The sequence below is a fragment of the Carica papaya genome, chromosome 4 (assembly GCF_054855325.1).
Source record: "Carica papaya isolate Zhongbai chromosome 4, ASM5485532v1, whole genome shotgun sequence".
Lineage (NCBI taxonomy): Eukaryota > Viridiplantae > Streptophyta > Magnoliopsida > Brassicales > Caricaceae > Carica > Carica papaya.
The window spans coordinates 31,641,752-31,656,890 of record NC_142312.1 but is presented as its reverse complement, the minus strand read 5'-3'; the positions used below and the strand labels follow the sequence as shown (position 1 = coordinate 31,656,890).

The following is a 15,139-nucleotide window of genomic DNA, read 5'->3' as shown; positions in this document are numbered from 1 at the left end:
ATGCATTATATTCATATGACACATAATATAATTTAATTATACTATAAAGTCAAAGTTATAACTTTTACATCATTATGTATGACTATGAGATTATAAGTTTTATTTGTTTATATAGTTTAAGAAAACTTTGTTTTATATTAAATAAAGCCATGCTAAACACATACACACACACACACACAATATATTTGGCTAAGTAAGAATGTAAAAGCTACAAAATTTAAATTAAAATATCAGAAGAAAATAATCTAAAAGGAAAAAAATATTACAGAAATGACAAAAATCAAGCCAGTTACAATGAATTAAAGTAAAAAATATAAACAGAGAGAAGAGAAGAGTTGTTCCAGAAAAATCACAGCTTTTTCCAAGTGGTGAAGCAGGTTTCTCCATCCTACTTGTCATCTCTGTTCTTTGTGCACTTCGAGTTTGAAAGAGTTGTTTCAGAAACAGCCTTTGATGAACACACACCAACCTCGCACTACAACAAAATTGGGAGCCTCTCTCGCTTCTTGTCTCTCCCAAATAACCTGCCGCTATTCAGGAAGGGTATGAAATGTGTGAACCCTTCCCATCCTTCGCCTCCTTCCTCGTACTTTTCTTTTTCTTCTCATTATATAACTCTCAATCCACATGTTAGTTACTTGCAATCTTACACGTTATTTTCACATGATGATCGCTCTTGATTTTTTTCTCTTTCTTTATCATTTCTGATCTTGTTACTCTTCCCACTCATACTATCCATCTGGGAGTTGCAGAAGATCAAACACCCACATGGCGGATGCTAACCCTCCTCCATCTTTTCCCTTTATATAATGTTATCTCATGCATTAAAAGAGGTTTTCACCTTGAAAGACTTGGTTTTTTCCGGAATCCAGAGAGTGATTTTGATAGTTTAGATGCTACCAAGATTGGCTTCAATGGAGGAGGGCAAGGACCCTGCTTCTACCACTGCTTTTAGGATAACCCATTCTAGGGCTTTGCCATTGAGATTCCTTCAAATTTTTTTGTTGCTTCTAGGTCTGGGTCTTGGGTTTTCAATCATTAGCATGCGCATGTTCCGGTATTTTGGAGCTAATAACATTACCCCTTCCACAACTACCACCATATTTCCTTGCTACCAAGAAGTTAATAATCTCGAAAGTTGGATTAGACCACCATCAAACCTCTGGCATACCATGAATGATAGTGAGCTGCTCTGGCGAGCATCCTTTGTAACTCTAAGAGAAGAGTATCCATTTAAGAGAGTTCCTAAGATTGCCTTCATGTTCTTGACGAAGGGACCACTGCCACTGGCACCTCTTTGGGAGAGATTCCTCAAGGGGCACGAACAGCATTATTCTATTTATGTCCATGCACTGCCATCTTATGTCTCCAATTTCCCAGAGTCATCAGTGTTCTACAGGAGACAAATCCCAAGTCAGGTTACGTATTGCCTCATTTTTCTTTTATCTATATGATTCGGCTATACTTTTCTGTTACTGCTTCTTTGAGTCCATGTAAGTGATTTAAGCATTTGTGAATTGGTATGACTTTGATGAATGCTTTTAATTATGAATCATACAACTGAGCCATCGGTATTGCAAGAAGCAAAGTTTGTTGTCTGTTGGCTGAGTGATACCTATGTTTGTGTTCTTTCTTCTTCTTCTTTCATTGATGTTGTACTTTTGACTATTTTGCATAAAAATGAAGTAGCCACAAACATTCTTTTCTTTAACTGACACATGTTGATTAATTTGTTGTTATTGGAAGGGAAGGACAACGAGAAGATTAAAATGAAAGTTTACTTGTCTAGTAGTAAGATTTGATTTACTTACAAGATCTGATGAATGGAATTTTATGTTGGGGTGGGTGGGGGTGGGGGGGGGGGGGGGGGGGGTGGGTATTTGCTCAGGTAATAACTGGATGGACTGTGATTGAGATGGATTGTGGTTATGAGCCTTTTTCCTACATAAAAATTGTACATAGATTACATGTTTGTAATGGATGGAAATATGCATTCAGATCTAGACATCGATGTTGTTAAGGGTTACAAGTTCAAAGTTTTGGGGACTATGAATTTATCTCTAGTGTCGTGTACATGTAAGATTAATTGAGATTCATATATATGTTGGGTTTATTTCTTACTATGATATGGGCATAGGTGGACCAAGTACTTTTTGATATTTTTTTGTATACTTTCAGATTCTTATATAATTTGATGGGATGTTTTTGTTAGAGATGAATTTATAACTGTTTGGAAGTAGTTCAGGAAAAGATCCATTTCAAATGATCTGGTTGAAAGGTAGTAGATATTTGTTTGTTTATAACCAGCATGATGACCTCAAAGTTGTTCCTGTTTTGGGTGAAAACTACTTAAAATCATTTGTCAGAGTAACTTCAATGAAGGTAAATCATGGGCCATTTTTTTTGTTGCATGGCTTGGTGCAAGTTGAAGAATATATCTCAAATATGCTAGTGGAATTCGGCTCCCCAGCCTTAATTACTGGGGGAATAAGAGAAACAATTACAGACGTGCACAAAATCCCAATTGATTTTAATGAATGAAATGTCTGCTTCAAGAAAGTGGTCTTCTGATAATAAGATCCCATCATTGTTAGTCCTCTTCTGTTTTTTTTTTTTTTGAAATAAGTTAGTCCTCTTCTGTCCAACCAACCTCGTTCTGTTTATCTCTCCCTTGTATGTCTTTATTTTGGTCCCTCGTTTCCTATTATCTCCTGTTATCGCTTCTATTCCTCTAATTTCTATAGTACTGTAGGATAAGCTAATCTCTCCCCTGTCTTTCTTCGTTTCGGTCCTCCCCATTTCCTCTAGTCTGTCTTATTATTCTATTTTCTTGTCTATATTCATCTAATTTCTATACTACTGCTATTTTCAATGCAACTTGTCCTACATCAATTATTCTTAAGCTTTTTGCAAACCATTACTTCTCTTCTGATTATTTACTTCTGTCAGCACTGTAAACTGATATTTTCTCCTTTCCTCCCGTTTGCTTGAAGGAGAAATTTCAAGTTATTGTTAAACTTTTGATGCATATAACATATACAACCTTTTGATCTGTGCTTAGATCGTTAGGAACAATTACATGGCACACCCCATTAAGTTCTGCCTTACTGTACTGTTTTGCAGTGTGCTAGCTTTGGCAGGCTAAACCATCACCAATTCTCCTTGAGATTCATGCTCCATTATTTTGTGTCTTATTTCTCTTACCTGGAACTTAATTGAAAATCGAGTAACTATAGTTGCTATATTAGAAATATTTACTTCATAATTTAGAAGATATGACACCAAGGTTGACCAATTTTTTTTGATTCAGTTTGCTATTTATTCTAGAAAATTCTCTTACTAATTAAGAAGATTCTTATCAAATCTCTTTAATTTGATTTGACATTTATTTTGGAGAATCTTCTCATTAGTTAGGATTTTTTTTCCTCTATGTATAAATATGGTAGCTTTTATATTGTAAATATAATCATTGTATTATTCTCAAAAAATAGGGTGCGATCATATTAGCACTAATGTATTGGATCCAATCAGAATTCCGCAGTTAGCGTGTTTGGAAGAGAATAGTATTAGGATGGATGATCTCCTGGAAAATTCTTGTATTGCACCTGACTTTTTATAAATCCCGAGTTCATTTCTCGAAATGCCCCTTACTTTTTGCCATCATTCTCAAAAGATGAAAAATACATAATTTTAATTCTTCATGTGTCAGAGCAATTCTAAAAGACCAAAAACTGTTTTCTCTTGTTCTACTGCCTCAATCATCTCTATTATTTTGTCTCGATCTGTTACCAACTCTAATAGATGATCTGAATCCAATGCCTTTTTCATTACTGGATGCAAGCTGAATGACCATAACTATCTCCAACAATCATATTTAGTTATGATGTTGATCTATGTCGAGAAAAAGATGTCTATAGCAGAGATGCAGTCATTAAACTAAAATATGATGGTCCACTCTATAAGACGTGGAAAATTGAAAATAACTTAGTCATGTCATAATTTGTAAACTCCATGGCAGATGATTTAGGAGAGATATTATTCTCTATGAAACAAGATGAGAAATCTGGGATGTCATGCGTGAGACCTAGTCAAATAAGGAAGATACAGTGAAGGCGTTCAAGATTAAAGGTATCCTTCATGACCTCCAACCTCTCAGTCACCCAATATTTCAGCTATCTCTGTAAGTAGTAGTAGCGAGTAGATGTCTATAAAACTATTCAATAGGATTGTCCAACAGATGCAACCAAGTATAAGAAGATTGTTAAGAAGAAATGAGTTTACAAGTTTCTGTTAAGACTCAACAAAAACCTTGATGAAGTTCGTAGCTAAACGTAGCAACCAAATCTCTACCTAATCTGCGAAAGGTCGGTGCTAAAGGCTGATAGGAAAAAAATCAGGAAAAAGTAATCATGGGCCTTAGAAACCAGTCCATCAACAATAATGAGGCTTATGACCTTGCATCACGAAGAACTAAGAACAAACACACCAAGAAGGAAAGACCATGGTGTGTGCATTACAAGAAGTCTGGCACACCTGTAATACCTATTGGAATATTCATGGAAATCCCCATGATTGGAAGCCACAAAACAAGAGGGAAAGACGTGAAAATCATAGTACAACCGAGGAACAACCAACCAATTTAGTAGGGAGCAGTTGAAATCATTCAAAAGCTGATTGCTGAAGCACAACATTTTTTTTATGCCAAATTCCAACCTCTCGGCAATAGCAAACATGGCACAAAAAGGTACTTCTCAATAACCCTCGAAACATATTGGGGGGCAAGAAAATTTTATGAATAATGGTTTATGGAGCCTTTGATAATATTATTGGTGATGTAGCTCTTATATGAAATCCCACTGCTTGTCATGAAAACTTACTGTCAAGATAGCTAATGGATTGGTCTCAGAAGTGACTGGTAGAGGATCTATGGTTCTCTAGAAAACTTGACCTTCAATTTAGTTTCATTGGTTCCAAATCTGGATTTCAATCTTCTATTAGTTAGTCAAGTTACAAGGGAAAGAAATTATGTTGCGATATTCACCTCTAAATGTTGTATCTTTTAGGATTTGACTTCGGGATAGATGATTGGTAGTGGGGACTTGCATTTGCGACTTATCATGCTCAATAGAGTCGAGTCTCATGATAATTTTCTTCAAAGGAAGATTGTGTTTTTCTGCTATCAAGAATAAAGGTAATAGAATAATGTTATGAGACTATCAAATTTAGGTAATTCAAATATCTTATATCTCAAGAAACTCTTCATTGTTCAAACATAACTCTATTGATTTTTAGTGTGAATCTTATCAGTTGTCCAATCATGTTTGAAATACCTATCTTATCTGACAATACAAATAGTTATACCTCTTTCAATGATTCACATTGATTTTTGAGGACCATACAGAGTCAAAACTTTAACTGGAGTAAGATGGTTCATAACGTTATAGATGACCACTCACACCTTAATTGGGTATTCCTCATGAAGGAAAAATTCGAGGTATGTAAATCGTTTAAGTGTTTTAATAAAATTGTCCAAACTCAATTCGACACAAAAATCTAAAGCTATACACAAATAATACTAAAAGTTATTTTAGTTCTATTATTGGGGAATATCTGATCGAAGAGGGAACTATCCACAAAAGTTCATGCATTGGCACTACTTGACAAAATAAGATAGTTGGAGAAGAAAATAGACATTTATTAGATATTGCACGAGCTATCATGATCCAATCATGTTCCAATCATGTTCCAAACATTTTTTTTGGGGGACGCCATTCTCACTATAGCCTATGTAGTCAATCGAATTCCTTCCTGTGTCCTATAATTCCAAACACTGTGTCATGTCTTCAAAAATACCTAGCCATCAACATGATTCATCTTATTGATTCCTCTAAGTGTTCATCATTTGTTCATGTTCCTCAACAATTAAGAAATAAATTTGATCCCAAAGCCCTAAAATATATTTTTCTTGGATATGCACCAAATAAAAAAAAGATAACAATGTTACTCTCCAATCACCAAAAAATTCCATCGTTCTATGGATTTTACATTTTTTGAAAATAGACTCTCTTATTCCAAAGTTGATGTTCAAGGAGAGAGTGGAAATACAGAAGAACATCATCTTTGGAATTTGGGAGCAACACCCAAACACAAGATCCCAAACTTGTTGAGTCAAATCTTCTTGATCCACTTATCATTTCACCATATATACTTCTTTCCTAGAAGACCCCTCTCAAGTATTCCTCCAAATAATGAGCAAGAACTCTCAATATACTCAAAAAGACAAAAAAGTGCCTAAAGGAACAAATGTAAGAAAGAGCTGGTCGTGAAGCTGGACCGGAGCCAATCTCGGAAGAGAGACAATTAGGTAATACTTCTGGTAAGTTGATATTACAAGATCTCGATTTACCAATTGCTCAAAAGAAAGGAGTTAGATCTTGTATTCATCATCCTATTTAAATTTCGTGTCATATAAGAAATTGTTATTTGAATATCATGCTTTTGCCAGTAAACTCACGGAAATTCAGATTCCTGATAGCATCCAAGAAGTCATGAAAAATCATGAGTGGAAGCAAGCTATTATTGAAAAACTTAGGACACTTGAGAAAAAATAGTACATGAGAACTTGTTGATCAATCTCTTGAAAAAATTGGACGCAAGTGAATTTTCACTATTAAACACAACGTAGATTGTACCACAGACAAATTTAAGGTTTATTTGGTTGCTAAAGACTTTACTCAAGCTTATGGTATTGACTACTGAGAGATTTTTGCACATGTTGCAAAACTTAACACCATTCGAGTTCTCTTGTTATTGCCATCAAATTTTAGTTCGAGCTTTATCAGTTAGACATAAAAAATGTGTTTATCAATCGAGACTTGAAAAAAAGTGTACACGGAGATTTCTAAAGGTCTCAAAGATCATACTAATTCAAGCAAAGTTTATAAGATGAAAAATCTCTCTATGACCTTAAGCAGTCGCCGAGAGCCTGATTTAAGATATTTTTAAGGCTGCAAAGAATTTTAGATATGCCTAATGTCAGTTAGATCATACTTTATTTATTAAAAATTTTGTTGATGAAAGGATATTTGTCATAATTATCTATGTACATGATATTAACTCAACAGGAAATCATGAATAAGAGATTATAGAACTTAAGAAAGTTCTAGCTTATGAATTCGAATTTAAAGACCTATAAAACCTAAAATATTTCATTGAGATGAAAATTGTAAGATCTCAATAAGGAATTATAGTTTCACAAAAAATGTATGTCCTTTATTTACTCAAGGAAACAAGAACATTATGCTGTAAACCTCCAGATACTCCAAAAGAAGCAATCACTAAAAAAAAAGGAAGAAAAAAACTGTCAAAAATTTGATGTGTATTATATTAAATATTACAACCTTATATATACAGATTTTCTAAAATCTGAAAAGGAAATAGACAATTAATTACAATTAATTACAAACAATGTAATTGACCCTCATATTCTTTAAGTTAATTTACCATTTCTTTAACATTCTCCTTCAAGTTAGGGAATAAATGTTGTCTATTATCAGCTTGTCAATAAGAATTTGAAATGTTGGATTGGTTGCACTTTTAGTTAACACATCTGCTAGAGAATTGGTGGACATGTATATGGTAAATATTAAGCCGTCATTAAATTTTTTTTTGGATAAAATATCTGTCAATCTCAATGTGTTTGATTTATTTATGTTGCATCAGATTGTGAATGATACTTATGACTGACTTGTTGTCATAATATAGGCGCATAAAATTTTTCCACATAATTCAAAGATCTTCCAAAATTCTTCTTAGTTCACATACCCCTTGTGCTATTGCCCATAATTTTGATTATGTACTTGATCTCGCTGTTGAGAAAAAAAATCTCAGATTTAGATCGAGCAACTTTAATTCTCGAAAAATACTTCAATTTGTCTAGTTTCTTAATTTTTGATTCTTTTGCTAGATACTAATTTAGTGTTTGTTGTTTATTCTCATCATTTTTTGTTGTCATCAATGTATACTAGGAGAGCTGTAGCTCCCTATGTTTCTCAGTGTTTGGTAAACAAAGTGTGGTCTCCTTGTGTGTGCTTGAATCGCAGATCAATTATCACTCTTGTGGAATCTAAAAATTATGCTTTTGGTGACTGCTTGAATCCATATAGTGCCTTCTTTAGTTTATATACCTTATTTGATCTTATTTCTTCGTCAAACTTTGGTGGAATATCCATATAAAATTTTTCTTCTAAATCTCCGTGTAGAAAAATATTTTTTACATCAAATTGTTATAATTGCTAGTCAAAATAGCTATTGGTGCGACTCTTTGCTAGTAGTCTATCCCATATGCTGGTGTATAATTTTTTGCCCCTAGTCTACTGCGTATCTCTAGATTGGCCCATGGACTTTATATTTAATTGAGAAAACTCATTTACATTCTACCAGTTTCTTGCCTCTAAGTAGATTTACTATGTCTCAAATCTAATTTTTTTCAAGTGCATGTATTTTCATACTCATAGTATTTTTTCATTTTTTACATAATAATGCCTCATATACTGTGTTAGAGATGTACTGATTATTTAAATTTGTGATAAAGTTTTTATAGATTGGTGAACACTAATCAAATGAACAAATTATAAGATAGGATATAGCGAGTGTTCAATACAGTTTATTGTACCTTTTCGAAGTGTAATAGGTATATCATTATTAGAGGATTGCATAAGTTTTTTGGAACTTACCTTAGTTTCAGGGTTAAGGTCGATTTCTTGAACTAATTTGGCCTCATTATTCGACATCTTCCTCCTTGTATATACTTGAGGAGACTTAGGTTCTGGTATGTTCTCTTGAGAGGATAGATTTTAAAGGTTTTTTTATGGTGATGAGTTTTTTGGTGGATTTTGAATGTTTTCTTTTGATGATGGTCTTGAGGTGTGTGGTAGAGGTGGTAAGTTAAAATTCATTAAAAATTTTGTATCTTTATTTTCCAATACAAACTTCCCATAAAGATAAAGTTGGGTAAAGTAGAATTCTTTTTTTTTTGAAGTAAAGCTGTAAGGTATAGTAGGATTCTTTTTTTTTTTTTAAAGTAAAGCTGTAAGGTATATTAGGATTCTTATTCAACAAATATAATGTTTACAGGCACATAAAATTTTTAGATGGACGTATGATAATATTTGTACCCATCTTGAGATGAGAAACACTCCACAAATAAACATTTTTTAGACTGGAGATCAAGTTTCACTCGTTTTTAGGAATGAATATGAACAAGAAACGTATCAAATATTCAAGAGACCAAATGTTTTGTGATACATACTCTGGATAAAATTGTTAAAGTGTTTGAAGAGGATTTTTAAAGTCAAGAAAATTTGCGGGAAAGTCATTAATAATGTATGCGACAATAAGGACAATTTCGCCCCAATATTGTTTTGGGACATTGTTTTGAAAAAGAAAAGTTCTTTTGGTGGTTAATAGGTGAGTATTCTTGCGTTTCGCTCCTTTGTTCTGCCGTTGATTATGGATACAGGATGATTCATAAAAAATTCATTTTTGATGGAAGAATATGAAAATGGAGAAAATCTTTGACATTACCAGTACGAAATTTTTTTTGAATGTTCTAAATATGATTTTTTTATCATATTGCGGAACTAGGATATGATATGACTAACATCATATTTGTTTTTGAATAAAAACAGTTAAGTGACTCTTGTGCCATCGTTAATAAATGATGCAAATTATTAGGTCTAAAAAATATTAGATATGTGAGATGATTCCCAAGTTTTATTGTGAATTAATAAAGACGAAACTAAATTTCGTTTATTATTATTGAAAAATATCACATATTTATGTTTTGCAAGCTCAGATATCTTGGTGTAAATTTCGAATTTTTAAATAATGAGGAAAACATAATCTTTAAGACAGGGAAAGATGAGTGTACAAATCTTTTATGGTGGAGCCAAATATTGTGTTTGAGGTCGATAGTAATAGCAGAGAAAGATCCCTTAGGTGTATGTAAATAGTAGAATCCGTTTCTGACTTCATCACGTTGAATTATCTTTTTGTAATTCTAGTCCTGAAAGTTACATTAAGAAAAGTCAAATATTACTTTGTAGTTTAAATTTTTTTATAATTTATTGAGTGACATAATATTAGAACACAGTTTAGTAACATTTAATATATTTTTTAGGACAAGAGTTGGACTAAGCTTAATGTTGGCTTTTCCTGCAATAGTATTGAAGCAACCATCTGCAATAACAATTTTTTATTGCTTGGACATGGAGTACATGTATGAAAATGTTTAGAAGTATTGGTCATATAATTTATGATTCCTGTGTTCATAATTCTAAATTTTTTAAAAATTTATCTGAGATGTTTAATCCATGCGAAATAGAAGCTGAATCTGAGTGTGCCATTAACTTGATACCTGTTTGTTTCTTCAGGGACTCAAGTCAAGTGCTTAGTCTTTCAATTTTCACTTTGAATTCGCTAATATCTAAAGATGCCATGCTGAGATTTATTCTAGTAACTTGAGATGTTATCTTTGACAGCTTTTAAGAATTGTATGGTAATTAATATCGGAAAAGAAAAATTGTCAGAAAGATTTTACCTAGAACATGTGGTCACATAAGGAGGGAATCCATAGATTGCAACTTAGTTAGCTCCGCATTGAATCATTGAGTCCATTCACTGAATCAACTTGGATTAGGAACTTACTGAGTCAATTCAGATTAGGAACAAGAACTCATTGAGTTAGCTTAGGGCGTGACAGGAGCAGCAGGCCGTTCGTCTGCATCTTTCGTTCATTGTATTTACAGTTGGCGACTAGGGTTGTACTTGATTGGAGATTAGGGCACTGCTTGTTGATAGAGATCACGCGAGGAAGGACCACAGGAGCAGGGACCATGCAAACAGATCATGTTTGCGACAGGGATGAAGTTCGCAGTTGACAGAGCTATATAATGTTATGTATGCATGACTGAGAGAGAACTGAGTTGGTGACTAGGTTGTGCCCCGAATGGTGTGGCTGCGTCTATTTACGGTGCGGCTCCATTTGGATTTGTGCTAAGGTCTTACTTCTATGCAATCAAGAGACATAGAGAGGTTGCGTCTGGTCGCAACTGATAAGATCTGAAGATCACAGAGGAAGGCCAAACAGAATCCGAGATACTTGGATAACTGATCAACCCAGCTGCTCCGCACGGACTGCAACAAATATAGGAGGAAATCTACCAAAAACTCACGGATCAGCTGCTATCCACTCTAGAATTTCAGCACCAACATTTGTTTTTTGAATTTCTTTTTGATTTACTTATATCTTCAGTTCTTTTCTAAAATTATCCAGTCAGTTGTACTCATGTCTATTTAAAGGTCTCGACATTCATCAATAAAACAGTCAAGAAATTCAAAAATTTTCTCTGGTCTTTTCTCGCATAAGTAGAAAACCTTACTTGAGTGTGAAGCTCTGACTGGGACCTATCAGTGGTATTAGAGTTTGGCGAAAATGACATCTAACAAGGAACGTATTGAGAACCTTGAAACTGGTCTCAGTGCTTTACAAGACCAAATTAGTCGAATGGAGATTGGCACGGTTGACAAACTCTGAGCCATCGAAGAAAATCTCCAACAATTGACGAAAGCAACCATCGGGTACCACGCGTCAATCAACCACACCCCGACCTTGCGATCGATGATATTGGGCGGGCCCCCTTCTTTCAAGGGGACCGGGGGGAAGGAGGGGGGTGATGATAAGATTCGAAGATCATAGAGGAAGTCCAAATATAACCCGAGATACTTGGATAACTGATTAACCCAGCTGCTCCGCACATGTTGCAACAAACAGAGGAAAAAATCTACCCAAAAATCACGGACGAGCGGCTATACACTCTAGAATTTCAGCACCAACATTTGTTTTTTGAATTATTTTTGATTTACTTGTATCTTCTTTTTTTATTTAAGATTATTTAGTCAGTTGTACTCATACCTATTTAAAGGCATCAACATTCATTAATAAAGCAGTCAAGAAATTCAAAAACTTTTTCTGATATTTTCTCGATTAAAGTAGAAAACCTTACTCGAATGTGAAGCTCTGATTGAGACCTATCAACGACAGAGAGCAACTTCGCGTCTAGTGGTTGCACCTGAAGGTGCAACTTGTCTGCACACGATAGAGGAAGTCACTTGCTTTTAGTCGCGATTGAAGGTGACCACGTTTAGGGCTGTGACACAGCTTGGTTGGGCAAATTGGACGATAATGAAGGCTGGTCTTTGGTGGAGATGGCTGGCTATAATGTTGGCTTGGGGCAGAGGTGGCCGGTTTGTGGTGGTTGGCAATGAAGGTTAGCCTGTTTATTTATTTATTTTGGTAATAAAGACTAGAATTTGTTAACTAAAAGTTCTAGTACCATATTAAAAATGATTGATATATATTTTCTTAAATATAATAACTCTATATATACATATTATTAAAACAGAAAAGAAAATATTCTTTAACTTAATTTATCCACTCTTTAACAGAAATAATGTTTTATGTGATAAAAAAAAGATATCAATGATAGTCAGAAAAACTCTCACACACACAACCAGATATCAGCTTTGCTATTAGTCTGACTAGTCAATTCATAAGTAATCCTACTGAAGAGCACATGAACCGATTATATCATATTCTGATGTATTTAAAGAGGACTCTTGAAGAAGGTTTTTACTTCAATAATACTAAAAATAAGAATATCGAAATGTTTATTAATGTAAATTAGACAAGATTCACCATTGATTGACGATCCCCTCAAGGATGCTGTACTTATATGTGGGGAAATTTGATTACTTAGCGAAGCAAAAAGTAGAAAGTAGTTGCTTAGAATAATATAGAAGTAGAATTCAGCGCTATGACTGATGGAATATGTAAAGGAATGTAGTTAAAACGTTTACTCAGCAAACTTAACATTTAAGTGATACCATCAATGTGATGTATGATAACGAAGCTGCTATAAGTATAACGAAGAATCATGTTCATCATAATAAGACGAAACATGTGGAAATAGATAGGTATTGCATCAAGTAGAAGATAGAAGAGGGTATAATTAACATCTCCTACATTCCTACTTACATCAAAGAGTAGGTATTCTGACTAAGGTACCATCAAAGGCAAAATTTGAAGATATGAGGATATTTACAATCCAACTTGAGGGGCGTGTTGAAAATCGAGTAATTATAATTGCTATATGAGAAGTATTTATTTCCTAATTTAGAAGATATAACATCGAAGTTGACCAAATTTCTTTAATTTTGTCTTCTAGAAAATTCTTTCACTAATTAGAAAAATTCTTACCAAATATTTTTTTATTTGATTTAAAGTTTCATTTGATTTTCAAATTCTTGTCCACGTAAATCCACACACTCATCAACTGAAACTTTGCAATTTTGGGAGTGCTGAAGTGCTGGTGAAAGGAGAACCATTCCTTACATCCCCACTTTAGTTTGATTTTGCCATTTGTTCTGAACAAATTTCTCACTAATTAGGAAGGTGTTTTTATGTGTATAAATATAACAACTGTTATATTATAAATACAATCCTTGTATTATTATCCAAGGAATTTTAATTCTTCATTATTTTTGAATCTCTATTGGCCCCTTCCATTCTCATGATCCTTGCTCTTTAAAGTATTTAATTTCTGTTAAGTAGCAAAATTGTGATGATTGCCTGGCAAGAATATCTGCTTCACTCTGCATGTTTTTCTTATTAAAATTACCTTTGATGTTTTAATCAGGTTGTTGAGTGGGGGGAGATGAGTATGTGTGATGCTGAGAGGAGACTCCTTGCCAATGCATTACTTGATATTTCGAATGAATGGTTTATCCTTCTATCTGAGGCATGCATTCCTCTCCACAACTTCAGCATCATCTATCACTATATATCGAGATCACGATACAGCTTCATGGGGTCTTATGACGAACCTGGGCCTTATGGGAGAGGACGGTATCATAGGGGGATGCAACCCGTAGTTACACTGGACCAGTGGCGTAAAGGGTCTCAGTGGTTTGAAGTTAATCGGAGACTCGCAGTTGAAATTATACAAGACACCATTTATTACCCTAAGTTCAGAGACTTCTGCAAACCAGCATGCTATGTTGACGAACACTACTTCCCTACAATGCTAAGCATTGAAGTTCCGCATCTGTTGGCAAACAGGACACTTACATGGACAGATTGGTCAAGAGGGGGCGCTCACCCGGCTACATTTGGGAAGAAGGATATAACAAAATTTTTTTTAAAGAGGATGTTTGAAGGTCAGTTATGCCTTTATAATAATCAGCCGTCTACCGTTTGTTATCTTTTTGCGAGAAAGTTTGCTCCTAGCGCGTTAGAGCCTCTTTTACAAATAGCATCGGAAGTTTTTAATTTTTGATGAAGGTCTAGTTATTGAGATAATTCCGAGAAGAGTTCCCGGAATAATCTAGACTTTGATTAATCATACTGAGTTTCCAGGTTCTCTCATTCTCACAAGCATTTTGGTTGTATAGAAAATTGAATCCAGAGATTAATCTCCTTAAAGGAGGATCCCCTTGGAGTAATAATATCGTTGCCAATTTACAAAAACTCTTGATTAGATAAATGCTAAAGATGTTTTCTTGTAACACCTCTGGTTGATTTAATGGTTAATTAATGTGAGTATTTTAATAATTAATTACATATGTTAACGTAATTTTAACAGTTAATTACATTACAAGCTTAATTTATTCTGTTAAATTCAATAATCATTTTTTTATATTGCCTCAAATCTTGGCCATGGAAGAGAGAAAATCCAACAAGAAATTTCTTAGTAAAAATTCAGAAAATTCCCAGTAAAGAAACTTCATAACATCTCAAGAATTTAATGCAGAGTATATTAAAGTTTGAAAAAAATTATTATTACGTTACAGTAGATGTTAGAAACTCATGTAATACGAATATTTAACATATTAATAGTAATCAATATTCATTTAAATATATATAAAAAAAACATTACTATGATTAATTACAGATTTCGTACAAATCTAATTTAATTAATTAATAAATTATATCAGAGTATCTAAAAATTTTTAAGGATATGATTTTTTGTAAGTTTTAAGAAATCATATGCTGGGTTTATTTTCGCATTAAATTATAATT

At 33.7% G+C, this 15,139-nt stretch overlaps 1 protein-coding gene across 1 annotated transcript; it reads left to right on the top strand.

Annotated features, from left to right (window-relative positions):
* Positions 1 to 309: 309 nt before the first annotated feature.
* LOC148266564 (Core-2/I-branching beta-1,6-N-acetylglucosaminyltransferase family protein) lies at positions 310 to 14,675 on the top strand. The gene is made up of 2 exons (XM_088219034.1): positions 310 to 1,418; positions 13,758 to 14,675. The coding sequence occupies exons 1-2, from the start codon at positions 894 to 896 to the stop codon at positions 14,394 to 14,396; spliced, it is 1,164 nt and encodes a 387-aa protein (XP_088075160.1). The 5' UTR covers positions 310 to 893; the 3' UTR covers positions 14,397 to 14,675.
* The last annotated feature ends 464 nt before the right edge of the window (positions 14,676 to 15,139 follow it).